Source organism: Heterocephalus glaber, unplaced genomic scaffold (assembly GCF_053883595.1).
Source record: "Heterocephalus glaber isolate CG9 unplaced genomic scaffold, H.glaber_assembly_v1.0 deba00000331, whole genome shotgun sequence".
Classification (NCBI taxonomy): Eukaryota; Metazoa; Chordata; class Mammalia; order Rodentia; family Bathyergidae; genus Heterocephalus; species Heterocephalus glaber.
Genome location: NW_028258142.1, coordinates 57,942,839 through 57,970,024, shown reverse-complemented (window position 1 = coordinate 57,970,024; position 27,186 = coordinate 57,942,839). Strand labels below are relative to the sequence as shown.

The window sequence follows — 27,186 nt, the reverse complement described above, 5'->3', positions numbered from 1 at the left end:
CTCCAAAAGTGAAATTTAAGGTAACAGAGGCTGCTGGGAATATGTTGGATAATTTTATTTTCCCAGAATGCCTTTATATTTGGGATTTGTTATGCTTCCTAATAAGATATGTTGCTCAGTCCTGATTTGAAATGGGTCTTAGCATCACAACCATGAACCAGGGCTCTGAGCCTTCGGTTTGTCAATGAGGAACAGGGAGGGAACTGGAGTCAAGGCCACCTGCTTTGAGCTGTCATGTTCTGGTAAAAGAAAACATTAAATATCCCCCCACCTTCCTATCATGAGGAAGTACAAATCTAGCCACTTCGAGCTCCCTAAGTGTGTACCACTAACTGTGATGCCAGTTTGGCACAGCTCAATGGGGATCAGGAGTCTTGTGATACCCAAGAAAATGGGGGGAAAAACCAGCACCCACCATCACCTCGCCCTAGATAGCAGAGGGGAGGACACAGGAACAAACTTGACACTAAGCATTACCGATTCCGTGCTGTTTCTAGGTATAGATGAGAAACACATCTACAAAGATCCCTTTCTTCTAACTCTCCCTGGCCCCCAATCAACCCTGGAAAAGCCATGTTCTTGAATTTATTTACTTGTGACATGGATCATATTTTATTTAATTTCTCTTATTTTAAGAACATTATCAAAACCCCTCATTTTCTTACTTTCCCAGAAAAGATGGGCAGAGCCATGAGGCCACTTAAATCCCCATTAGAAGAGGAGTGACTAATCACTCAAGGTACCAGAGAGAAGTCCAATTCCTTATCTCTGGGTTCTTTGGTAAGGGGACTTTTGCCCTGGGGTCTGAAGCCAAGGCCCAGTCTCAGGCCACAAACACTTAGAGTCTGTGTCTATTGACGGGAGCCTGAATTTCAAGTCTCAGATTCACACAGCAAAAGAAATGACAAAATAGAAGGAGTGAATATATCTCGCTGGTTTTAATTTAAAGTAAATGTAGACATCATAATTTGTTACACTAAAATGCCATACATTGACTTGGTTATCTTGTTTTAAAGACTGGTTGAGTTTCTAAAGAGAATTTTAAAAATCCCCTACTTCCAAGGGCCATAGGTCAACAGTATAAACTTTTCTCTGAGGGTGAGGAAGAGGCCAAATGTCTTTTTTTCTTTCTTTCTTTTGAGACACTAAGTTGCCCTGGCTGGGCTTGAACTTGTGATTCTCCTGCCTGAGCCTCTCAGACTGCCGATATTACAGGTGTGTGCTACCACACCCAGCTCAAATACCATATGTAACAATCCAGAACACCAAGAAATAACTAGATGATGAAAGCATTCTGTATCTGGGGAAAGTATGGGGCTAATGTATAGATTGGTAGTAAAAACTAATATTCATAAAGACACTCTTTTCAAAATTAGATATAGATACAACATATTAAAGTGTTTTTTAGAGTACTGATGAATAAAATGAGAAATGACTGAAACTTAAACCTAACTATGCACCAGTAGTTCTGCTTCTATTTTATTAGTCAATAACAGTGTCCATAATGCCAGGTTATCAAGTCAAGAAACCTGCTACCTGGCCGGGCATGATGGCACATGTGCAAGTCACAAGTTCCAGCCCAGCCTGGGCAACTTAGCAACTTAGTGAGAACTTGTCTCAAAATAAAAAGGTTTTTTTGGTTTTGCTTTTGTTTTTTTTTTGTACCAGAGATCGAACTCAGGACCTTGCGCTTGCGAGGCAGGTGGAAAAAAGTTTTTTAAAAGGCCTGGAGATACACCTCAGTGTGAAGCTGCAGGATTCACTCCCCAGTACCTGCAGTGACGGTCTCCCAGGGTAGACAGTGGAACTGATTTTCTCTCTCGTAGTAGACCCTCTACTAAAGGGATCGGGAATAGAGTAAAGGAGAAAAGAAGCCTGGTTTTTTAAAAAGCAAGACTGAGAGAAGGAATTTCAGGATGGGAAGTGGTTAGCAGGGTTTCCATCCTTGGGACCTGCAGGGAAAAGCACTTACTTGGAGTTGAAGTATGGTGGGCTTCGAAGAACTGCAGACTGGGGGCTGGGTGGGTGTCTTTACCAGTGATTTTTAAATTCTAGTTGTAATTCTCTTCAATGTAGGTCCTGATCAGATACCTCTCAGGGAAGAATTTGAGCAGATTATGCTGAAAGCTATGCAGGAATTTACTCTGAGAGAGCGAGCCCTACAGGTGGGCGCCTCCTGTGTCCCAGTGTCACCGGGACAGCTCCCCTGGCTTGCTAGATTAATCGCCAGCGTGTCCCAAGACTTGGTTCATGTGATTGTGACCCAAAACTCTTTGGCCGAGGGCATTTCAGAGACTTTGCGGATTCTCAGTGAAATGAGACACTACCAAAGGCTTCCAGATTATGTTGTAGCAATTTGTGCTTCAAAAATCAGAGGAAATGAATTTTGTGTGGTGGTATTGGGTGAGTTCTTTTTAATTGTTTATTTAATGTATTCAATCATCTGTCGTTTAAAAAGTAGTTATTGTTTCAGGCGTCCGTGTAATGGACCTCGGGTGAACTGCTCCAACCTGGCTTCTTCCTCCTAATTTTAACTATTCCTTTCCTCCTCACATCAGACTCTCAGCTTGGCCAGCACCCCTGTCAGCTGGCTGTGGGAGCATTCTTTCAAAGCTCACCCATGTAACAGATACCCTTGTAGCATGTAATTTCTGTCTTTAAAAAGTTTTGGAAATGTTACATGCTGACATGTGACAAAGCCAGTGGCACAGATGGCCTGTGCCCGTTAGTCAGAGTGCCAGAACTTAGCTGATGCATTCCCCTCCTCACTGAAGAGTCTATTTTAGAATATTAACCCTAAAGACTGTGTTCTGAAAGTTAGTACATTACAAAATGTGCAGGGCTCTTTTCCCCATTCTGTACTGCCTTTCTACTAGGCACCACCCTGTGTAGCCATTTGAATTAAATTGTGCTTTTCTCCGGCCTATACTGGATGGCACTCACCTTTTTATATGAAAACAGCCACACACTCATCCTTTGGAAATGCCTGTCTGCCCCCCCTTCTGTGTTGTACGGATTTTTAGGAAGCATCACCAGACAGTGCTACGTTAATTTTTTTCAGATTCATTTGTAAAAACAGTAATGTTTATATTTATAATCATAGAAAATGATTTTATACTTTGTTACACTCTTCCCTAGTCTTTGAACATATCCCTGTTTACATTTTCACAATTACAAACTTAAGTACATCATTTTCTCCCTTGATCACCTAGTGCTCTATTATAAACACTTCCTGTTGTTGTCTATAGTTTTTACATCGGCATTTCAAATGTCATTAATTAAATGTCCACATCTTTTGACCCCCAATGCTTTTCCTTTTTTAAAAAATTTTATTTTATTGATACATTTTAGGTATACAATATAGTGACATTCATCATTGGGAATTTGCACCTTTACATAATCTCTCTTGGTTCTTATTTTTCCCCCTTCCCCTGCCCTCCCTTCTACCCCTCCATCCCTCCCTATTTACAAAGACGTTGTTTCCATTTTTCCATTTTTTCATATTAATTCCATTCCCTTCTTTCCTTTTCCCCTACCCCTCCCACTTCCCCTTCCCCTTTGCCCCTTTTCTTCCTATTTCACATTATCTATTATACCTTTTAGTCCTTATTTACACTTTCAGTTTCTCACTAGAGAAACTATTTGGTATTTACACATGTGTGTCCTATTTATTTCACTTAAGAGTATTGCCTCAATGTGCATCCACTTAGCTATAAATGTCTCTAATTTCTCATTTTTTATGGCTGAGTAGTACTCCATTTTATTAAAAAACCACATTTTCTTTATCCAGTCTCCAGTTGATGGGCATTTGGGCTGTTTCCAAGTTTCAGCTATCACAAACTGTGCTGCTATGAACATGGGTGCACATATATCACTGTGGTATGATTCTTTGAATTCTTTGGGGAAGATCCCCAGCAGGGGAATAGCTGGGTCAAATGGGACTTCCAGTCCTAGTTCTTTGAGGTCTCTCCATACTGATTTCCACAGTGGTTGCCCCAGTCTACACTCCCACCAGCAGTGGAACAGGGTTCCTCTTTCCCCGCACCCCCGCCAGCATTTGTTATTGGTTGATTTCTTGATAGCAGCCATTCTTTCTGGAGTGAGGTGGAACCTCAGCGTTGTTTTCATTTGCATCTCTCGAATGACCAGTGATATTGAATCTAGTGCCTGTCATCACATCCTTGAGTTGTTTCCAACTATGGTGATTCGTTCCCCTGATGAGTTGTCTCTTCTGTTCTTCAGGTCAGCATCAATCTCGGGCTCTGGCAGAGAGCATGCTCACCACAAGTGAGTTTTTGAAGGAAATTAGTTATGAGCTCATCACAGGAAAGGTCAGTTTCCTGGCATCACATTTCAAAACCACATCATTAGGTGAGTGGTTGTAAGATTTGGCAACACTGCCAGCCTCTGACTGCATGACTGAGTTTCAATCTTAGCCTGTTGAGATGAACTTGGAGCTGAAGCCTGCCAGCTGACCTTTTCTTGGGAATAGTTTATCCTCAGGATCCTGTGACTAGTACCACAGGAAGCAGGCGTGGTCCACAGGACGGCACATGGGTACTGGGATCAAAGCCTCGGCTCAGCGGCCCCTTTGGTGAATGACTTGGGCACATCCTTCCTTCTCCCTGGAGCCCAGCATTCTCATTTGTCATGTGGAGAGAGGATAATCCCGTTCTGTCCGCTTTGGATGTTGTGGAGGTCCAGGGAGACACAGCATGTGAAAGTTTGTCTGTTGTGAATATGATACCAGCAAGGACAGCCCTTACTGTAGAGACTGCTATAGAGGTCACCAGGCATAAACTCTGACATGAGTTGCTGGCTGAGCCACAAATCTCCATGCAAACCCAGCCTGACTCCTCACCCTGGAGAGTGATAAGGGGCACACAAGCGTTTCCTTCTTTGTAAACGTCTTATGTCCACTTTATTTTGACACAGGTGATGACCTGGACAGGCTGTTAGAAAAAATGCAGCAAAGAAGAGGAGATAGTGTGGTCACCCCTTTCAACGGAGACCTCAATGAATGTGTGTCGCCACAGGAGGCTGCTGCTATGGTTCCCACACAAAACCTGGGTAATGTTGCCTCAGACCGAGAGGGGGAAGGCAGTCCTTGGGACAGACATTACTGAAGCTAAGTCACTCAGGGTTTGGGGGAGTCCTCAAGCTGTAGACCACAACAGGCTGCACTTCATTGTCTGTGTAACAAATCTGGTTCAAAGGAAAAAATGCCATACCCAGGGGCCTGGATCAAAGGCTTTCTTTTTAGTAAAAGTCTCCTAAAATTAAAACCAAAGTCAAACACTTTATCTTAAATGGTCTCTTTCCCCCCCGAGAAGTTCCAGGATCCTAAGTGTTTTTTATTTTTTTCCTTAGCTCCACCAGCCATGCCAGAAAGCTGCTATGCTTGCTGAGGGACCTAGACTTCTGCTCCTTTGCTCACTTTCTGACTTATGGGAAAAGTTTTCAATTAGCAATAATCGTGTCTTGGATAAACCTCATTGGCTACGATACTGCCACTGCACAAAACTATCACTTTCTGACTTATAAAACCCACGTAATCTCAGGGAGAATGCGGTCTTCCCAGCAGACAGAGCAGCTGTAGCAACCCATCCCCTGCCTGTTGCGCCCAGCATGGACCGTGAGCCAAGTGGGAAGAGTCTGGTGGTCAGATTGGATTCCTTTGGGTTAAATTCCTTCCCTGGTTCATTGATTGACAGGGAAAACAGGCAAGGAGAGGAAAAAGAACAGGAGAAAGGATAGATAGGAAACAGATCCACATCAGCTGCTGCTGACAGCCATTTGGCCTGCCTCTGTAGGAATGTGTCATTTATATATGAGGGTCACCTCGGGCAATAAGAGTAGCCTGGCTTGGCATCAGCTCAGTCCTTAAACAAATGCAAACACAGGCCATAAAACGTTCTGACTTCTGGATAGTATTTGGTAATAAAGTGATCGTCCAGATTATCTAAAACGTGTTTATATTCATTTTGAATTGTTAACAAATAAAGAATTTAAATATTCCCCGAGTACTTACAGATCCAGTACATACTGAAGCACATAGCCTTGGTTTCCTACTTACGAAATGTTGCTTAAAGATAATTTTCTATTAACTCAAACTTCGAAATCTGCTAAGGTAATCCCTATCAATTTGTGCGTATGTTTAGTCCTTGCCCACCAAAGCTGTGAAATGAAGGAAATAGCAGCCTAACCGCATCAGAAGGCAGACTTGTTTTGCTCAGTAGTCTTTGTAGGCAAAAAACTATTTGGGATTTTTTTTTCAATGCCGGCGATCGAACCCAGGGACTTGCACATGCTAGGCTAGTGTGCTCTGTGGAGATGGACCCCCAGTCTTACTACTAAAATGTGCATCTCGGGGCTCTGCTAATGGCTCTCCCTGCCTGTTGCGAGACTGCTGTATCAGTCTCCGCTGTACCTGAGTGACGCGACTACTTTCTGCCTCACCTACATCATAGTTTGATTTTAGAAAACATTAAGTAGCATAGGTTAATTAGGCCTTTGTGATTCTGTTCCAGTCAAATGCCAACATGTGTTCTTGATAAAAAGCAGCCCTTAAGGCAGTGGGGGCAAGCCTATGGCACACGTGGCCACAGCAGGCTGCTTGTTGTCACTGAAAGCTCTGAAAGCTCAACACTGTCTTAAGGAATCAAAAACTGCCTGCTCAGGTGTTTCCTTACATTTCCTGCCTTTCACTGCGTGTGGATCTGCATGCAAGCATACCAGAGATTGAGTGCCTGATTATAGCTTGCAATAAAAAGCTACTGACAGGGACGGAGTATCTGGACAGTGTTGTGTAATATATCACATACTGAAAGGCCAGCTGGCTGTGTCACGGGTCAGTCTTCTCAGATAGTCCTGGCCTCAGCACTGGCGCAGGCTGAAGCACACAGTCCTGCCAGGTCACAAGTACTGGCAAAGACCAGTCAAGTGGGAAGAAAGGTGAGGGTTGTGTCTCTGTGACCTCCACTGTTCAGTCACTGGAAGAGCAATTTCAGACTGGGTTGCAGTTGACTAGCTGTAGAGGAGGTGTTGACGGCAGTGCCATCCAGAAAAGCAACCCAGCATGATCCCAGTTACACTGTCACCTCCTTCCCGAAGTTGGAGTTGGGCTCCGGCAGTAGCCTATGCCGAGATTCCCAAAAACCTGGCCACTCTGCCCTGTCTACTGATGAGTCCCGGCTTAACCTGAACCTGCAGTCGGTCTCCACCATCACTGGCTGGGCCAGGGGGTGTGGAATTGGGATCTGTAGAACGATCCATCAATTTTAAATAATGAATTCTGTAAAAATGCCACATGCAACTCCTGAGCACATATTCTCAGCCAAGTTTTTGGAGGAAGTAGGCAAATCTGTTAAAACTCAACAGCAGATGAGAAGAGCAAGTGAGAATTCTCAGTGATGGAGCATTAGTTACCGTGCATTTATGTCCCTATATGGATTCACAGTGACCATCACAGAAGTAAATTAATCTTGTTCTTGTAACTCTTTTTAATTTTAGATTTAGATAATGAAACCTTCCAAATTTATCAACCGCAGCTTACAGTTGCCAGAAAACTCTTATCCCAGGTATGTGCCATTGCGGACAGTGGCACCCAGAGCCTGGACCTCGGCCACTTCAGCAAAGTGGACTTCATCATCATTGTCCCGAGATCGGAGATTCTGGTCCAGCAGACTCTGCAGCGGGTTCGACAATCAGGTAAGAGCGAACTTTCTAAGAGGGCTCCAGCTGGGTCCAGTGTCTGATCCCCTATGCCTCTTCCTTTTGCTTAATCCCAGTGTTTAGAGGACCCTCAAAACATTCTTCAATAATAAAAATCATAAAAGCACTTTGATTGTTACTTCATACTTATCTGTAAGTTTTTCCTCAAGGTACTCTACCTTTTTCCCTCCAAAGCCAAGGGTGACTTGGTGTGCATGTTTGCCACATACTGGGGAGTCCATGGTGCGCTCCATGGGACTGGACTTGCCTGTTCATTTACGAAGAGGAGTTTCCCAGAGGCAAGGACAGGGCTGTTCGGAGGATGGAGCCTGCCCCCGCTGAGCTCCTCTGTGCATGCAAACTCAGGTCCTTCCATGGCTTCTCAGCCAATGAGCACATTCCCAGCACATTTCCACCTAGAAAGCAGAACCACCCCCCCACCCCCCCCACCCCCCGGTACCAAGGAGGGAAAGAAACCTCAATTTAAAAACACAATGTAGGGGCTGGGGATTTAGCTCAGTGGTTTTGCTGCCTGCTGCACAAGCGCAAGGACCTGAGTTCAATCCCCAGTACCAAAAAAAAAAACCACTTTAAAATAAATAAATAAATAAATAAATAAAGACACAATGTAGGCCGGGGATTTATCTCAGTTCCATCACCTGCCTCCCAAGCACAAGGACCCAAATTCGATCCCCAATACCAATAAATAAATAAATAAATAAAATTAAAAAATAAAAACCCAATATAGGGGCAGAGGAGATAGTTCAGTGGTGCCGCTGCCTGCCTGGCAACCACAGGGTCCTGCGTTTAATCCACGGTACCAAAAAAATAAAATTACTCCCAATCACTGTAAGAAAATAAGTAGACAGGGAAAAATATGTTCCCAGAAAATATGAAAGGGTAGAGAACAAAAATTTTACAAGTCTGTCATTATCCTTTATCAAAAATAGTGTGCCTACATGTGTAAATACTGAATAGTTTCTCTAGTATGAGAAACTGAAAGTGTAAATAAGGGTTAAAATGATTAAAATGAATAATTGATAATTTGAAATAGGAAGAAAACTCCAAAGGTGTAGGGGTGATGAGAGGGGAAGGGGAAAGGAAAGAAGGGAAAGGAAAAATTATGAGAAAAGAAAAAAAAATGGAAACGAAATCTATGTAAATAGAGAAGGGTGGAGGGGGTGAAGGGCGCACAGGTAATGGGGAAAAAATAACCAAGATACATCACGTGCAGGTACAAGCACCCAATGATAAATGTAAACATATTGTATACCTAAAATGTACCAATAAAAGAACTTAAGAATAAAAATAAAATAAAATAAATTAGAATTTCAGATAAATAATGAATACAATTTTTAGTATAAGTATGTCCTTAAATGTTGCATGGAACACATGTATATACACTAAAAATTTTAAAAAACCATTTGTTCCTAGTGAAATTCTAAAAAAAAAAAAAAAATAGTGTGCCTAGGATCACAAAAAGCTGAGAGTAATTTAGAAAATTGATGCAGCTGAAAAATGCCAACCTGAGGAAACTAGATTTGAAAGGGAAATCATAAATGTCATGTTGCTTCCAATTACCTTAGTTGGGAGAAACACAGATTTTAACTATAGAGGATGAATCATTTTTTGCCACCGTATTTTAGTTTCAATATATTTGAAAATAGGAAACAAAACTTCAGACATGCTTAACTTGTGGCGTGTACGTTCCACACCTATCCTACGTGTCTCTCAAACTTCATCTTCTTACAGATCACCAGGGCATAGTGTTGAATCGCACATTCCCCTCGGGTGAGTCCCGGCAGGCTCCAGGTTTTGCATTCCCAGGGCCAATGTTCCTGGTCTGAGGACCACAATTTGTGTAGCACAGCTGTATAAAATCTCCCCTTGTTAGTTTTAGGAGCAAAATGAGCTGCCTGAAAATAGGTTTCCCCTCTCACGTGAGTCTCTCCTGGTGGCTGTGACCAGCACACGGGAAGTCTTGGCCACAGCTAAGGACACCGAAGTACCTTCCTTCTTTTAACCTCTAAATGCCAAGTTATAAAATGACCTCTTGGAAATACTGACTTGAAAGTGAGAAATGATAGAGGACAAATGCCTTCTGTCACAGTTCTCCCAGAAGCCAGCATGAGTGCTGGATTCTCAGCTACCACTACTTCTGGGTTTGCTTTCTGCCCCTGCACTGGAAGAAATGGGAGGGCTCCCGGGCCTCAAGCAGTCACCAGACATTTCGCCATCTCTTACACAGTTTCTGTTTCTGCACAAGCCTTCTTTTTTAGGTGTTTCACTGGCACTTAATTTAGAAAATTGCCACCCCTTGGAAATTGGCATTTGGGCCCAGTCCGCTGTGATCTGATATCCCAAGTCAAGCTGGCACAGCACAGCACCTGCTGGGAGGGACAGAGTTATCTCAGAGCCTTTTCCTGAAATAGCCTGTGGTGACTCTCTTTGACCTTGTCTAATAGATCCAGGCCCCTCGAGATAACCGTGCACTTCTGACAGATGAAGAAATTGTGTAGATCTTTCTTCATTCCTCAATAACTTCGTATTTTTCTCTTTTTCTTAACCTCAGATTTTTCTTTTTTTTTTTTAACCTCAGATTTTTCTAAAGCAAGTTTTTTTAAGATTGTCACCCCTCAGAAAAGTCCCAGAATGTGACCTGTTTGTTATATAAATTTAGAATCTAGAAAAAAATCAGCATCATGGGCAGATTTGGAAAAAGTCAAAGGAAAGCATGTTTTGACAATTATTTAGATGTAGCTTTGGCATATATACAGAAAGTTTTGCTGTACAAATAATCACTTCTAGGGGCCGGAGATTTAGCTCAGTGGTTTCGCCGCCTGCTGTGCAAGCGCAAGGACCCGAGTTCAATCACCAGTACAAAAAAAAAAAAAAATCACTTCTGTGTACTTAAAATAACTTTCTGGTCTGAGGATGTAGCTCAGTGGCAGAGCACCTCCCTAGCAAGTGCAAAGCCCTGGATTCAATCCCCAGCTCCAAAAAATGAAAAAAAAAAAGATAAAATAACCATTTTTATTATAGAAAAATATAACTATGATATTACCTTGAAAAATAAAGAAACAGGGGTGGGGATGTAGCTCAGTGGCACAGCACCTGCCTGGCAAGTGCGAGGTCCTGAGTTTGATCCCTGGTACCGAAAAAAACCAAAATATATATATACACACACACACACACACACACACACACACACACACACACACACACAATTGTAGCATAATTGTTCTAATTCAGAGGACTCCATATCCTATTAATTAGAATACTTCCAGGATACTGGTGCTATCAAAATGCAAGCCACTTTCAGTTCAAGGTGATGGGATAAACACAGGGAACACTGTGGCTGTATTTTTGTTCTTGGTTTTCAAATCGTGTAGATAGAAGTCCCCAGAGAATGGAGCCGGTCTGGCAGTCCTGGCAGGGAAGTTTTATCCTACTCGGGAGTGAGGCAGCCTGATGCTTTAACATAGGCATGATTACTAAAGAGCCAGGCCTGCTGACATCAGGTGGATTACTCAGTCTGGCAGCCATAGGGAGGTTCTAAGGAAGGGGAGTAAAGAGTGAGGAGAAAGCACTCAAATACATTTTCTTGGTCTCATCAACCTTCTGCCTCCTCTGAGACCACCTAAAATCTCATCAGATGAATGCGTATTTCCTGGGCAGTGACAGAGACAGCAGGAGCCAGGTGTGCTGGTGCACATCTGTAATCCCAGCACACTGGGAGGCTGAGGGAAAAGGATCATAAGTTTGAACCCCACTTGGGCAATTTAGTGACCCTGTTTCGAAATATAAAATTTTAAAATGTAACTCAGTGCCAGGGCCATAGGTTCAATCCCCAGTTGTACAACAGTAAATAAATAAATAGCAGATAACAGGTTGAGGGGAGGTCCTGGAAAGCACTCAGTCCCAGATGGAAATGAGGAACAGAGATTGCTTCAGGCCAACGGGGCTGAACGCATCCCAGAGTCTTCTGGGGGACACCCAGCCAGGGTCCGAATAGTACAGTTCCGTGGCCTCAGACGCCTTCCCTCTCTGCAGACACCTGCCTGCACCACACACTAGACCCTGCCAGCTCTGGCCATGCACGCAGAGGTTCCCACTGCCAGGCCGCAGGCACCCCTGCCACAGGGTCACGGCATCGGAGGCTGCACGGGGCGGGTGGTTCCCAGGGACCTCACACTACTGATCATGGCTCTGTCATCACCACTGCATTCCCTCTGGGGTGCCTTCCATCCATCTAAGCCCAACCCGCTCTAAACACAAAACAAGGCAGGAGGGTGGCAAGGTGGAGGCCAGCGCAGGCCACAGAAGGGAGCGTGTAGGCTGTGAACACAGAACGAGACCCTGTCTGGACAGACAGAGCAAGCCTCTGCTGACCCTCCAGGGCCCTGCAGGGCCCCTCCTCTAGCCAGCTGCCCCGAGGGGAGCTGCCCAGGGTCTCCCTACTTACAGCACAGCAGCCCTGCCACTCTCACCACATGACTGCGGCCTATCGGCAGCAGGCAGCACCAGGAACCTCCTTTAAGCTGCCTGATGTGCCTGCTTTCCTCCGCCTCTCCTGGCCACTGCCCATGTGTGCCCCAGGGGTCCCCAGCCATGGCCCCAACACAGTGGGCTGTGATTTTGTGTTTATGCATGACCCCCCACTTCAGCAGAAAGTGAAATATAGTGGGGACATGTCTGTCAGATCAGTGAGTGGCCTGACAGGTACTTCCTAAATATTTGCTGAACTGAATTTTTTCTAACAAATTGAATGTTAAGTTAAATATATTTTGAAAGGAAAACAGAATAGTTAAGATTTGGTAGTCCTCTGGAAGAACCAAATTTGATCCTTAAAAACATATTCCAAGCTGGGTGTGGTGGGTGGCACAGTCCTGTAATCCCAGCACTCGGGAGGCTGAGGCAGGAGCATCACAGGAAGTTCTAGGCCAGCTTGGACTATGTACTAAATTTAAGGAGCCTGAACTACCACATAAAAAAAATTTTTTTCCCCAGAAACCAACTTTGGCCAAGAGTAGAGGCCTTCTGGGTATAGGAATTGAGCATGTCACACAGGACCCTGGAGTTCTACCCAGTGTGTGTGTGTAGAATGCTGTTCCTGTTCAGGTCTAGTGCTGCTGCCTTCAAGACCCAAACAGACCACACGGTGTAGTGTACTCGAGCAGTCTCCCCACTCCTGGGTGTAGGCTTCTGGACACAAAGACTGCAAGTTCAGTGGGCTCCGAAAGCAATTGGCAGGTTCAGTTCCCCCGTTATTTGCTGAAAAGAGGTCACAAGAGTAAAGAAATGCCTGATGCCAAAGTAATACTTAAAAACTCAGTATGGCCTAGTGATTTAATATTTTCTGATTTTCATATCCCTCCCCTTTGCTTTTTGGTGCCAGGAAGCAAACCTAAGCAAATACCAGGCCACTGAGCTACATTCTATCCTGATTTTTATATCCTTTTAAGCACTAGTTTTAGTTTTTGATTTTTTTTTTGCATACCAAAACTTGGATAGAAGTCAATTTGATCCACAAAGAAGATGAACCACTAAAATTAAGACTAGTTTTATTCTTTTTTTTTGGTACAGGGGATCGAACTCAGGACTTTGTGCTTGGGAGGCAGGCAGGGTGCCACTGAGCTAAATCCCAGCCCTGGCATATTTTCTTGATGGGAAGAGCAAGAAATAAAAATTAGGAATGAAAACATTTTTAAATTCTTGGTTTAAAAAGGACGAAGGGATAAGAATGTACAAGTCAGAACACATTGCTCTCTCCAAAAACAGGCAGTATAATGAGGTGTTGATGAGGGCTGGATCATCTTTAACTAGACTTGGACAACTTAGGGTTTCCTGGTCACTCGGCTTTTTTGATGTTCAGACTAATTAGCTGCTTCTAGGGCTGGATTCTGCCCACTTGTTCCAATTCCTAACTTTGTAGCCTTTGGCACTGCTCCCAAGGTATCATAAACGGGGGCTGTGTTCTTGATTTAATTCCCCTTTGAGGCCCCTAGATTTTAAAAATAGTTTCTGCTTCCTCTAACATTTTTTAGAGGAATGTCCTGAGAGGATTTTTTTTCTCTAATCCCATAAAGAAGAATACTATACAGGCTAATGCTCACGTTTTCCTTAAACCTGTCTGGATTCTGTAGCCTTCAGTGAAGAAAAGAGGACAGGGCTGGGGATTTAGCTCAGTGGTTTCGCCACCTGCTGCACAAGTGCAAGGACCCGAGTTCGATCCCCAGTACCAAAAAAGAAAAAGAAAAGAGGATGCAAGCAGCCCCTGTCTAGCTGCTTGGAGTCATGGCCCTCTGAGAAGCATCCTAGGCAGGCCCTGTAGTGCTGGTCATTTTTGCTGCATGCCTGAGACCAGGGCACTACCCTGTGCAGCTCCCCAAGGCAGGGATGGATAAATTCAGGGCACAAGGTGCTTCCTAAGCATTACCTTCCAAGCTTGGGGGATTGCAAATTGTAAAAAAAGAATCACTCACACCTCCTGAGTTCCCTCTCCTGTCAAATGTAAGGTTCAGGGTTTAGGTAGACACAGTTTCCACCATCAGTATACTGGGGGGGCACCACTGATATCTGGGATCTTTTGTTTTGCTTTGTATTCATAGGCTTGGACAAATATTGCAGACTTTTTCATGATTTATTAGAAAATTCATTTAATCTTACAGAACTGTGGTAGGCAATTATTAAGACAAAACAAAAGACCACCCATTTATGAGCATTTTTGGTCATTTTTGGGTTCTATGCCTCTGTGCTTATAATTGAAAAACAAAACATGAAGGTTAAACCAGAAACTAATGAACAAGTTTGTCTATACAGGGTAGAAGGAATAGGTGTAAGACCTTATAGTTTTAACTTTTGATCCTTGAAAATAACTTACAGATTTTTAAAAGATTAAATAGGGTGGGGAGAACTGACTTAAAATTGAATACAAAAGAATTAAATGAACCTAAAAAAAAAAGAATTACATGAACCTAACTGCATATCCTTAACATAACTACACAGCAAAAATAATTATTTCAAGTAAATTTTGAGCAGTTTCTTTACATTCTCAATATGATATATCCTAAGGACAAAAAGATTACAAATACATCTTGAATTTTAATGAGTATGTATGTAGTTTGGAGTAATATCAATTTAAACACAGAAGAGGGCCCCGGATGTAGCTCAGTGGTGCCACCATCTGCCTCAAAAGCACAAGGTCCTGAGTTCGATCCCCTGTACAAAAAAATAAAATAAACATAGGAGAGACTAGATGGGTAAATATTCTTTCTTTTTTTTTTTTTTTGGTACCGGGGATCGAACTGGGGTCCTTCCGCTTGCAAGGCAGGGGGCAGAACCACTGAGCTAAATCCCCGGCCCAGTAAATATGTTAGTGTTGTTCAGAACTAGGATTATTACATGAAAGAAGGGAGCCTCAAATATGGAATGGGAAAAGCCAAGGAACATCCCTTTTAGATTTAAATTGGAGATACATGTATTTTTTCATAATATGAAAAAAATAAGTATATTTTATATGTGTTTATTAAAAGGCCTTATAGGGCCGGAGATTTAGCTCAGTGGTTCCAGCGCCTGCTTCGCAAGTTCAAGGACCCAAGTTCGATCTCCAGTATCAAAAAAAAAATTAAAATAAAAGGCCTTATAAACAGTGGCATGTTAGTCTCAATGAGCATATTGAGTAACTAGATCGTTATTTATAAATACCATTCCCCACCATCCCAGCTTGAGGGGAGAAAAGTCTTGAATATTTCCTTGTACCACAAAATGAGAACATACTCAAAGATTGATGGGGACAGGTTTAAAAATCATAGAGGCCTGCTTGAAGGAGATTTTAGTGTCCAAATTTGGAAATTTTGAGCATCAAAAGGAATGTTGGCGAGTCTAAAGATGGCAGCCTCCGTGGCGAGGGGTGCCCTGGCACTGCCTACGAATTTTACTCGGCAGGTTGCTTTTGTCCGGAAAATTCCTTGGACTGCAACAGGCAATGAGCTGAGAAAACACTTTGCTCGTTTGGCCATATACGAAAGTGCATTCTTCCTTTTGATAAAAAGACTGGCTTTCATAAAGATATGTGTTGGATTTACTTTTCTTCAGAAGAAGCACTTCAGAATGCAGTGCAACATGAAAATCACGTAATTGATGGAGTTAAGGTCCACGTTCAAGTTCAAAAACCAAAAATTTTGCAAGGGGATCAAACATCTGATGAAGAGAAAGACTGCTGAGATGATTAAACCCATTAAATAAACACAAAACAGAAGAAAAAAAGGGATGTTGGCAATAGACTGTAACCTACTGAAATTTTTTTTTTTTTTTTTTTTTTTTGGTACCAGGGATCGGGTCTTTGCGCTTGCGCAGCAGGCGGCGAAACCACTGAGCTAAATCTCCGGCCCAACCTACTGAAATGTTTTAAAAAATCTAGAACAGTGGTAACGAACCCATGACACATGTTATTTTTCTTTTAAGACAAAAGATGTTAATGTATAAATTTTTTTTAACTAAAACTGTAGTGTTCAGGTTTAATTGCAGTGCTGGCACTTTGTGATAAATAAGTGGGTTTGGGTTGTAGTTTAGGCACTCATCCCTAAAAGGTTCACCATCACTGGTCTAGAGTAATGCTTAAAAGTAAAAGGGGGTGGAGAGGTGAGAAGTGGGGGGAAAGCCCATCTTTACAGAAGAGCACAGTTAATATTAACTAGGGTTACAAAATCCCTATTGATAATTACTGCTAAAGTAATTATTGGTTCCTGCAAGGATCATCAATGGATATTAAAACCATTGGGTAAAATGTCATTGGAAAACAAACATTCACATGTATTATTATTCACAAGTATCATTATTACATGGGTTAAAAATTGCAGAGGCAAGGAGTGTAGCTCAGCAGTAGGGTGCCTAGCATGCATGAGGTCCTGGGTTAAATCCCCAGCACTGCAAAGAAAATGAAAGTACAAAGAGAAAAAAATATCTCTACAATGGAAAAACTGCCTTACCAAGCAATCAAGCACTAGCATCTCCAGTTACTGGCCAAATTGACATTAGGTGCAAAGGCAAGTACATGATGTCTCCTATGAGGTATAATTGCCAAAAAACATTTACATGAGTCTAATTACAAGGAAGCTTCCAAACAAATCCACATGGTGCAAAAGCCGGATGTGGTGACACTCATCTGTAATCTCACGCCTTGGGAAGCTGAGCCAGGAGGATCATCTTGAGTTTGAGGCCGTCTTGGGCTAAATAGTGAGTTCAAGGCAGCTTGAACTAACATAGCAAGACCCAGCTCCCCCCCCCCAAAAAAAAAATCCAGATGGTGCATGGTGTGACATTCTACAAAACAATCAGCCGGAACTTTTAGAACTAGCAATGTCATGAAAGACCAGGGGGAAAAAAGGAAGGAAGGGAGGGAAAGAGAGGAAAGGAAAGAAAGGAAGAGAATGGAAGAAAGATGGAGAAAAAGGAGAGAAAGAAGGAAGCAAGAAAAGGACAGGACAAGACAGGCTGTTTGCTTGTTTTAATTATAAAGAATAAAGAGACATGGCAACTGAATGTAGTGCTTAACTCTTTTATTATATTTTTTATTAACAAAAATTGTATATCATGGTATACAGGATATTTTGATATAGGTATACATTGTGGAATGGCTAAATCAAACTAACATCCATCGCCTCACTTTTTGTGGTGAGAATATTTAAAATGTACTCTTAGCAATTTCCATATATATAACACATGGATATTAACTACTATCACCATGTTGTACAATAAAACTCCTGAATTTATTATTGTTATATAAAATTGAAATTTTGTGTTCTCTGACCAGCATCTCCCTAACTTTCCCAGGCCCCCTATCACCTGGTTTAATTCTTGACTGGATCCTCAAGCTAAAAATAAGAAATAAAAAACAGCTCTGAAACAGTTGCTGAAACACAAATACCATCTGTGTTTTAAACGTTATAATTGTTGTTAGTTCAATTCCTTAGATGTAATAATGACATTGCATTTACATAGCAGAATGCCTCTGTTCTAATGAAATACATTTTGAAAGACAGAGGGGTGAAATATTGAGATATATGTTACTTATTTCCAAATTACTTAGCAATAACAACAGTGAGTACAAAACAGTAAAAAGTGGTAATAGTAAAAATAAAAAAGTAAAAGTAATATAATAGTAAAAAAGTAAAAAATAGTAATAGTTGATTAATGTAACTGAAGGATATACACAGATTTATTGCCCTGGTCTTTCAATTCCTATAGTATTCAAAATAGAAAGTGAGGAGAAAATAGATCCTGTTCATTGATGACAGAGGTTCTAAATTATTGAATAGATCAAATTTGTAAAAATCACAATATAAAACATCACAACAGGATAAACACCCCACACCCACCAAAATGAAGAACAGAAAGACTTCCGTGCCCCTCCTGCGCTAAAGTCCCTCCCCTTTCAAAAGTAGCCTTTATCCTGAATGTGTTTGTGCTTATCCTTCTCTTACTGTCCTTTCTAGTTTTGCTGTAACAACTCAACTCCTAAACAAAACATTGTGTAATTTCATATGCTTCAAGCCTTTTTGTAAGAACCATGTGATACATATTCTTTGATTTGCATGAAACCCAAGGTTATATCCCTGAAATCAATTCTGATGTTGTGTATGGCTGTAATTCATTCATTCACTGCTTTTTTAAAAAAAATATTCTGTTGTATCAATATACCACTTTTTTTTTTTTTTTAAGGTACCGGGGATCGAACTCGGGTCTTTGCGCTTGCGCAGCAGGTAGCGAAACCACTGAGCTAAATCCCCGGCCCTACTATACTGCATATTTTTGAAACATTCTACTGACTGCTAGACATTTGAGTTGTTTCTAGATATTTGCTCTTTCAAATTGCGCTGTACATGTGTAATTTCAAATTGTGCTGTACACGTGTACACGTGTTTCTCTAGGAATAGAATCGTTAGGGCACGGTTATATACATTTTCAACATTACCAAACACTATTAATTTTTTCCAAACTTATTATATTCATGCTCCCATCAATAATGTATGTGTTTCAGTTGCAAATATGTGATATGATTGTTTCTTTTAAATCTTATTTTAAAAATAATTTTAGGGCCGGGGATTTAGCTCAGTGGTTTCGCCACCTGCTGCGCAAGCACAAGGATCCAAGTTCGATCCCCGGTACCAAAAATAATAATAATAATAATAATAATTTTAAATATACTTAAAAGTCACAAAAATGGTACAAGGGATCCAAAAATGAAATTGAGAAAATAATTCCATTTTATTATTGTTTTTTGTTTTGGGTATCAGGGATCAAACTCGGGACCTTGCGCTTGTGCGGCAGGCACCGGAACCACTGAGCTAAATCCCCAGCCCCATAATTCCATTTTATTATCAGAAAGAATAAATACTTAGGAGTGAATTTGACAAAAGAATTGAAAGCTTGGCCGGGGATTTAGCTCAGTGGTTTCTCCACCTGCTGTGCAGGCGCAAGGACCTGAGTTCGATCCCCGGTACAAAAAAGTGAAAGCTTATACATTGAAACTATAAATCTTTGTTGAAATAAATTGAAGAAGACCTAAATAAATGAAAAGACATCTATGCTCATTGTTTGGAAGACTTGTTAATGTTTTTATGATAGCAGTATTCCCCCAAATTGATCAGTAAATTCATTGTATCCATTCTCTACCAAAATCCCAGCTGGGTTCTTTGTAGAAATGGAGTAACTAATCCTAAAATTCATGTGGAAATTCAAAAGACCTATAATACCTAATGTTCAAAACAAAAATAAGGGGCCGGGGATTTAGCTCAGTGGTTCCACTTCCTGCCTTGTAAGTGAAAGGTCCTGAGTTTGATCCCTGGTACCAAAAAAGAAAAGAAAAAAGAAAATAGTTGGGGAAATGCACTGGCATAATAGAAATAGAATTGAAAGTTCAGAAATAAACCTTCTCTCTTATGGTCAAGGCAGTTTAATGGGGAAAGAATAGCCTTGTAAACAAATGGTTCTGGAACAACTAGAAAAGTTGCTCTTCACACACAAAAGTCCTACTTCACATACAAAGAACAACTCAAGATGGATCAAAAGCCTAAATGTAAGAAGAAACCCTATAAAGTTCTTAGAAGACCAGTGTAAATCTTCATGACTGTAATTATTTAATGATTTCTTAGATATGACACCACCAAAAGCACAAACTTTTACAAATAAACTGAACATCACCAAAAATAAAAATATGTGCCTTGAAAGACACCATCAAGAAAGTAAAATGATGACCAACAGAATAGAGAGACTATTTTAAAGTCATGTATCCATTTACAACCTAGATCTACAGTATTTAAAGACCCAACATGGCTCAATAATAGAACACAGGTAGCCCGGTTAGGACATAGGTGAAGGTCTGAGTGGCAGGTCCCCCAGGGTGTATGAATGGCTGACCAGCATGGGAAGAGTCTCAGCATCAGGGGCCGGGACATGGCTCAGTGGCACCGCCCCTGCCTGGCAAGCCCAAGGTCCTGAGTTCCATTCCCAGTACCGAAAAAAAGTCTCAGCATCATTAGCTGTGGAGAAATGAGAATCAAAAGCACAATGAGATACTATTGCATAACCTGCTGGGATGGCTGTAATAAAAAGACGATTGATCATAATTGTCAAGTACTGCTGGGGGAATGCAAAATGGCATACCCACTTCAGCACACAGTCCGATAGCTGTTCAGATGGTTAAACATAGACCTGCGTATGACCAGTAATTCTACTCCAGGGTATGAAATGAGAGAAAAGTGAAAATATATGTCCTCACAAAAATCCGGACACAAATGTTCCTAGCAGTATTATTGTTATTTCTTCTTCTTCTTTTTCTTTTTTTTTTTTTTTCAGTTTTTTGTTTGTTTGTTTCTTGAGATGGGGTCTCATTAGGTAGTCCAGGCTGGTCTCAAACTAATGGCAGTCCTCCTGCCTCAGCCTCCCGAGTGCCGAGATTACAGGTGTGCACAACCATGCCCCAGGCTATTATAGCAGTATTATTCTTTCTTTTTTTTTTTTTTTTTTTTTTGGTACCTGGGATCGAACTCAGGACCTTGCGTTTACAAGGCAGGCACTGGAAACACTGAGCTAAACCCCCGGCCCAAGCAGTATTATTCTTTGGTTTGGTTTTGTTTTGTTGGTACCGGGGATCGAACTTGGGACCTTGTGCTTGCGAGGCAAGTGTCGGAACCACTGAGCTAAATCCCCAGCCCCCAAGCAGTATTATTCTTAATAGCCAAAAAGTGAACAACTCAAATCCATCAATCCATTAAATGATGAGTAGATAAATCAAATGTGAGCTATCTATACAAGGGAATATTAATCAACATAAAAAGTATTGATGCACACTACAATGTGAATGAAATTTTAAAATGTTATTTCAAGTAAAAGGAGCTAGTCACACAAGATTGTACATTATATGAATCTACTTCTATGAAATTTCCAAAATAAGCAAATCTATGGAGACAGAAAGCAGACTGATGATTGCCTACGGGTAGGGGTTAAGGGGCTGGGAAGTGAGGGGTAAAGGGTGAGAGGCTTCATTTGGAAGTGCTGAAAATGTTCTCAGTTTGATTATGGTGATCGTTGGCCAACTTGTGACTATATTAAAACTATTAGGGGGCTGGGGATTTAGCTCAGTGGTTTCTCCGCCTGCTGTGCAAGCGCAAGGACCCGAGTTAGATCCCCAGTACCAAAAAATCCCCCAACTATTAAACTGCACTATAAATGAGTTATATGTGAATACATATCTGTCTCAGTAAATCTGCTGAGAGAAACAGTGAGTTCATTATAACCTTCACCCAGCTTCTTTTTTAAAAAAGTTCACAAGTAACACAGCCACAGTATAATTATCAGAGCAGAAAGTCAGGGTGGGAGCCGACTGTAGCTCTGCTAACCGAAGGGCTCGCCACTCTCGCTTCGTGTCCTTATCTTGGTCCGGGCTCCCCAGGAACAACACCCTGCCTCAGTTTTGTCTTCTGTCTTCTCTAATCTATGACATTTCTTCAGTCTTTCCTTGTTTTTCAAAACCTTATGTGACTACAGTGGACCTTTGACTTACAAGCTCAATTCGTTCCCCGAGGGCTGGTTGTAACTCAAGTTGCTTGATGAAGTCTCAGGCTTCTCTACATGGCCTTCAAAGTCTCTCTCCTGCACACAGGCAGATCCCAGTGTCCTTAGAGAGACACCGGCCCAGGGCTTCTCAGTGAACCCCACACAGAAGGGATGTTGTAATGCTCCTTCCAGAACTCGTTAAGGGTTAAATCTGTGTCTGAGACCATCTGGAAGCACAAGCAGCCAGCACTTGCAGCATTTGGGTTGTAACTCAAGACTTTGATCCTAAGTTAAAACTAAAATTCCAGTCATAACCCAAGTTGAACATACATACATCAGTCTGGTCATAACTCAAGGGTCCACTGTACCAGTGAATTGTTCTATATGACACCTCTCAATTTGGGAATATCTGATGTATTCTTATGATTAGATTGAGGTTATGTGTTTTGTGCAAGAAAACCACAAAAAATGATAATGTTTTCAGTGCATCTTATCATGGAGGACGTGCTGATAATTTTATTTTTGGTAATGTTTACCTCATCAATTAAGGTGTGTCTACCATGTTTTTCCTTTATAAAGTTACTATTTTCCTCTTTGTGAGTGATAAAATATTTTGTGGAAATGCTTTGAGACTGTGCTAATATTCTGTTTCTCCTTAAACTTTCAACCATCAATTTTAGTATCCATCTGTAGATATTGCCCTCAATTTATTGAGATATTTGCATAATGGTGACTGTATTTCTGACATTTTCTGTACATTTAATAGGAGTTTATTACCTGAATTCTGTAAGAAAAAGCTGATTTACATATTTTTTGGTGTGGTTTATGGATATTTATTTTATTTCATGGGTTACTTCCAATACTATCACCATTTATTTTGTTGCTCAAATTTTCAAGCTTTAGCTATTGGAAGTGTTTTCAGGCTTTTTTGTTTTTAATTGAGAATTAAACCCAGGTCCTTCACATTAAGCTACACCCCAAGCCTTTTTTATTTGCAATTTTAAGGCAGGGTCTCCCTAAATTGCTAAGTTGCCTGTCCAAGCCTGGGCTCAAACTTGCAATTCTCCTGCCTCAGCCTCTCAGAGTGCTAGAATTACAGGTATTCACCACCATGTCTGGCTTTTTTTAAAAAAACATGTCACCATCCTCTTTCACACACTCCTTATTTTCTGGAACCATAAGACATTGTAGTGTTTTGTTTTTTTTATTCCCCTACCTCAGTGCCTTGATTAAGCTCTTTTCCAAGAAACTTTGATTCCTTTTATTGGAGAGTGGGACTTAGAAGCCAAACTTCTAGGACTGAGTGTGTTTAATGCTGCTGGAGTCTCAGTGGCTCTGGAGCTTGGAAAGCATGCCATAGATTAATCTTTGTATACACACATCTGCACTTCTTCACTTTTATATTTTATTTTATTTTATTTTATTTATTTGGGGGGGGTACCGGGGATCAAACTCGGCACCTTGAGCTTGCGAGGCAGGCAGAGGAATTACTGAGCTAAATACCTGGCCCCACTTTTATATTTTAAAAATGAATTCATACAGAGACTTTCAATTCCAGTATAACCCCACAAGGTTCATTTTTATCTTTCCCCTGGTTTGTAACTTCTTTCTCTGATAGGAAGAAACCTGCTTCTCATTATCTATGAATATATTCACTTCTTTGATGTATTGTTTTAGTAATATGCAATTGCTAACCCACACTCCTTCAAGAACCAACTTGCTAGCTACTTTTACATACAATCCTTCTTGTCCCTAAATTTATAGTATCCACAGAACACCATTTGTTTTGCTTAGGTTTGTTCCTTTCATCCTCACCCTAGTAGTGTGGTCTGTTTTGGATGCCACTCCCAGTTGATTTTGTTTGCTTCTTTCTTGCTAGGGCTCAAAGCTACTCAAACTGATACATTCCAAGATCTCTCACCTTCCTGGATCTTCTCAGTTCCCATCCTCCTTTCTTTCTACACCCTTCCCATCCTTAACCCTGTAAGTAACTAATCTTTTTAGTTTCCGGATTATTTTTCCTGTGTTTCTTTTGCAGAAATGAGGAAATACATATGTATTTTTTCATCCATTTCTTTCTTACAATTATCTTGTCTTAAAATTTTTCTTAATTTTGTATAGTTACATTTCACTGTGGTTTTAAATTTTTATTTTCTTTATTTTAATTTTTTTCCCCCTGGTACGGGGAATCAAACTCAGGACCTTGCACTTGCCAGGCAGGCGCTGTGCCACTGAGCTAAATCTCCAGCCCTTATTTTCTTTATTTTCAATTAGGTTGGACATCTTTTCATATTTATTTGGGTTTATTGGTCATTTGGTTTTCTTCTTCCAAGAAACTTCTGTCTTTGCTCTTTTTCTCTTGGATTTGTAGGGCAAACTTTTGTAATCTTTTCAGTTACATTTGCTACAAATGTGTTACTTTGTATTTAGATGTCTTTGGAGTAGAAGTCCTTAAATTGATCATTTGCTCTTTTGTTTTGTTTTGTTTTTCTTTTTGGTACTGGGGATCGAACTAGGGTCCTTGCGCTTGCACAACAGGCAGCGAAATGACTGATCTAAATCCCCAGCTCTCACTTGTTCTTTTGTGCTTAAATAATCCAGGAGCTTATACAATTAATTTCCTACAGATGTCTTCTAAAGGTTTTAGAGTTTTGTCTTTTACATTTAAGTTTTTAATCCACATGAAATTTTTTGCATATCAAGTAGTACATGATAAAATATAAATAATAAACCGGTATAATTTTTCTCCTGGATTACAGTTCTCGCACTGTGTATTGAAGAACTCACCCTTCTGCCCCTGATCTTCGTGCAGCTTTATGGCAGATCAGGTTTCTGTAGGTGTGGAGGTCTGTCTGTTTCCACCCCTGTGCCCAGACCACTCTATTTTATTAATACAGCTAATTGGTTTTTAATCCTCCCCACCTTTTTCCCTCATGACTGTCTTGACTCCTTTTTTTTTTTCTGTCTTGACTCTTGGCCCTTCGCTCTGCTGTGTAAATATTAAAAGCAATTTTTTTGTTTAAAAAAAAATACTTTATATTGGTTCTATTTTGAGTTTCTGGATAAATTTGAGGAAAGTTTACATTTTAGCTATATTTTATGAAGTAGTTTTACTTGGGTCTTCTTTAACATCATTAATAGTTTCATCATTTTCTCCAAAAGGTCTTATATAGCTTTTGTAAGATTCATTCCCAAGTATTTAATTTTTATGGTGTTTTTGTTTTGGTTTGGTTTTGGTTTCTTTGTTTGTTCATGCTGGGGATTGAACACAGGGTCTTGCACATGCTAGGAAAGTACACTGTCACTGAGCTACATCCCCAGCTGTTTTAAAGACATTTCTTGTTCGCCACTGTACATAGAATTGCAAGTAACTTTTGTAAAGTGTCTATGAGGGGAAGGGATTAAACCCAGGGCCTTACTGCTAAGCAACACTTTACCACTGGGATATACCCAGCCCCTCGGAAATTGAAATCCATCAACTTCACTAAATTCTTACTAATATAATTGGCTTATCCATGGATTATTTTGTGCTTTCTACACAAATATTAGTAAACAATGATAGTTTTGTTGCTTGCCTTACAGTTCTAAGTGAAAAACATCAGGACAGACTGTTCTAAAGTGTAAGCCAGGGAACACAACATTCATAGATAACACATAGGAAGGAAAGCACAAAAATATAAACCATTGGCTTACTTTAAATTAAAGATTTGTGGCTATATTTTTCTTTTGTTTTAAATATATCTCTATACTTTCCAGATTTTCCAAGATGAGTATCTATCACTTTCATAAAAAGAAACAAAACTTAAAAATAAAAGCAAGTGGGCCGGGGATTTAGCTCAGTGGTTTCGCTGCCTGCTGCACAAGTGCAAGGACCCGAGTTCGATCTCCGGTACCAAATAAATAAATAAATAAAAGCAAGTTTGAGCCGGGACTGTAGCGCAGTGGTACAGTGCCTGCCTGGCAAGCATGAGTTCTATTCCCGGTACTAAATTAATTAATTAATTAATTAATATTAAAAGCATATCTAAAACAAAATTTAAAGGTAAGCATGATCTATCTACTAAAAACACTCAGAAATAAAGCAGCTACCTTTCACAAGCCTGCTCTCCACCTACCTGGCTATGTAGTTACGGACTAATATCCTGTTTTATATCCAAGAAAGCATCTCTTTGATTCCCAGAGTTTGTCCTTTGAGGATATGTATGGAGTTGAACTATCAAAGTCATACTATCATTCTTTAATTCATTTGTTCTGAAACGCAGTCAACTCTTAATTATCCATGAGGTATGTTTTTCTTGTCTAAGTTATGATCTTTTCACATCAGAATGCCTTAACTCACACTGCTTATTTCCTAAGATCTAAGTCTCAGCCAATTCCACTCTGCTGTTTTACAAATAAGGAGACTGAAAACAATTTCTGAATAAAGACTCTTAATGAAAAATGCTTAAAAGCAAAATTACCTTCTGTCCACCTTTTCACATGGCAAAACATTGGTCTCATTTTCTTTTATACCACTGAGGCCCATTAGTATTACAGCTTCTAGATGCTAATTGCGTGTAGTTGTTAATTGAGCTGCTGTTATTTTAAAATAAAAGTGAAACAAAATAAAATCATAACTCATAAAGGTCTCTTCGTTTCAAAGAACAATTTGGTGTTTTAATTATCGCAACAGCAGCATCATGCACCTAGAACTATTTCAGGTGTCTGTACATGGAAGTAATTTTATCACAGAAACAATGACATCATACTAAAGTTTCACAGTTTCTAACATTTTGGAAATACTGTAATTGTGGGGAATTTTCACTTTTATTAATTTGGTACATAACCATCACTTCCGTTGAGGGTCTCCCATGCTCTGGATCCTGAGTATCACTGGATAAAAATGAGTACAGCAGGAGCTGGGGTTACAGCTAGGTGGTAGAACACTTTCCTAGAACATGCGGGACCCTCAGTTCAGTCCCCAGCTCTGAAGGAAAAAGTACAACCACCTGAAAAAAGAAAAACCCACAGTCTAGTGAATCTGTGGAGACCTCGTACTGTGTTTTCCTTATACTCACCTTGTTAAATTTGGGCTGAGGAACTGTCACTAGTATTAATTTGGTCACTGTTTTCCTGTGTGGCCTATCGAGCACTTTACATATATATTTAGAGAGAGTTTAATTAAAGAGACATTCAACTGCTTTTCCTTCAGTATCAGAACATTCCTTGATCTTTGTGTCAGGTATGGGTGGCGGGATGCGATGTCCTAACCAAGAAGCAATCTGGGATTTCCTTCTCACATTCGTGCTGCAGAGGATGAAAAAGGAAAGGCCAACTCTGTGACCTCGGGGTCCATTTAGTGCCAGCAGCACTTGGCCCCACAGCGAGTCTCACGTGTGTGTGGAGTGCGAGGGGGTAAATGTTTTTCCTCCCGGC

General features: G+C 40.7%; 1 protein-coding gene and 2 pseudogenes across 23 annotated transcripts in view; 2 read left to right on the top strand and 1 right to left on the bottom strand.

Moving 5' to 3' along the window:
• Positions 1-27,186, top strand: part of Greb1l (GREB1 like retinoic acid receptor coactivator) — a 233,555-nt gene that overhangs the window by 172,885 nt on the left and 33,484 nt on the right. For 19 of the 22 annotated variants that reach the window (XR_015442405.1, XR_015442404.1, XM_021265171.2 and 16 more), the window contains 4 exons: positions 2,077-2,403; positions 4,243-4,371; positions 4,936-5,070; positions 7,513-7,710. Coding sequence is in view for 20 of the 22 variants with exons in the window: in XM_021265171.2 (XP_021120830.1) it covers positions 2,077-2,403; positions 4,243-4,371; positions 4,936-5,070; positions 7,513-7,710 (789 nt within the window). In the remaining 2 variants the exon portion in view is untranslated. The remainder of the gene's footprint in view (positions 1-2,076; positions 2,404-4,242; positions 4,372-4,935; positions 5,071-7,512; positions 7,711-27,186) is intronic. The other 3 variants (XM_021265178.2, XM_087189769.1, XM_087189762.1) reach the window with 1 other exon arrangement.
• Positions 5,443-5,525, bottom strand: LOC147830156 (U4 spliceosomal RNA; annotated as a pseudogene).
• LOC147830155 (SRA stem-loop-interacting RNA-binding protein, mitochondrial pseudogene) lies at positions 7,755-27,182 on the top strand (annotated as a pseudogene). Its single transcript, XR_015442427.1, has one exon. The product of XR_015442427.1 is annotated as an SRA stem-loop-interacting RNA-binding protein, mitochondrial pseudogene (transcript).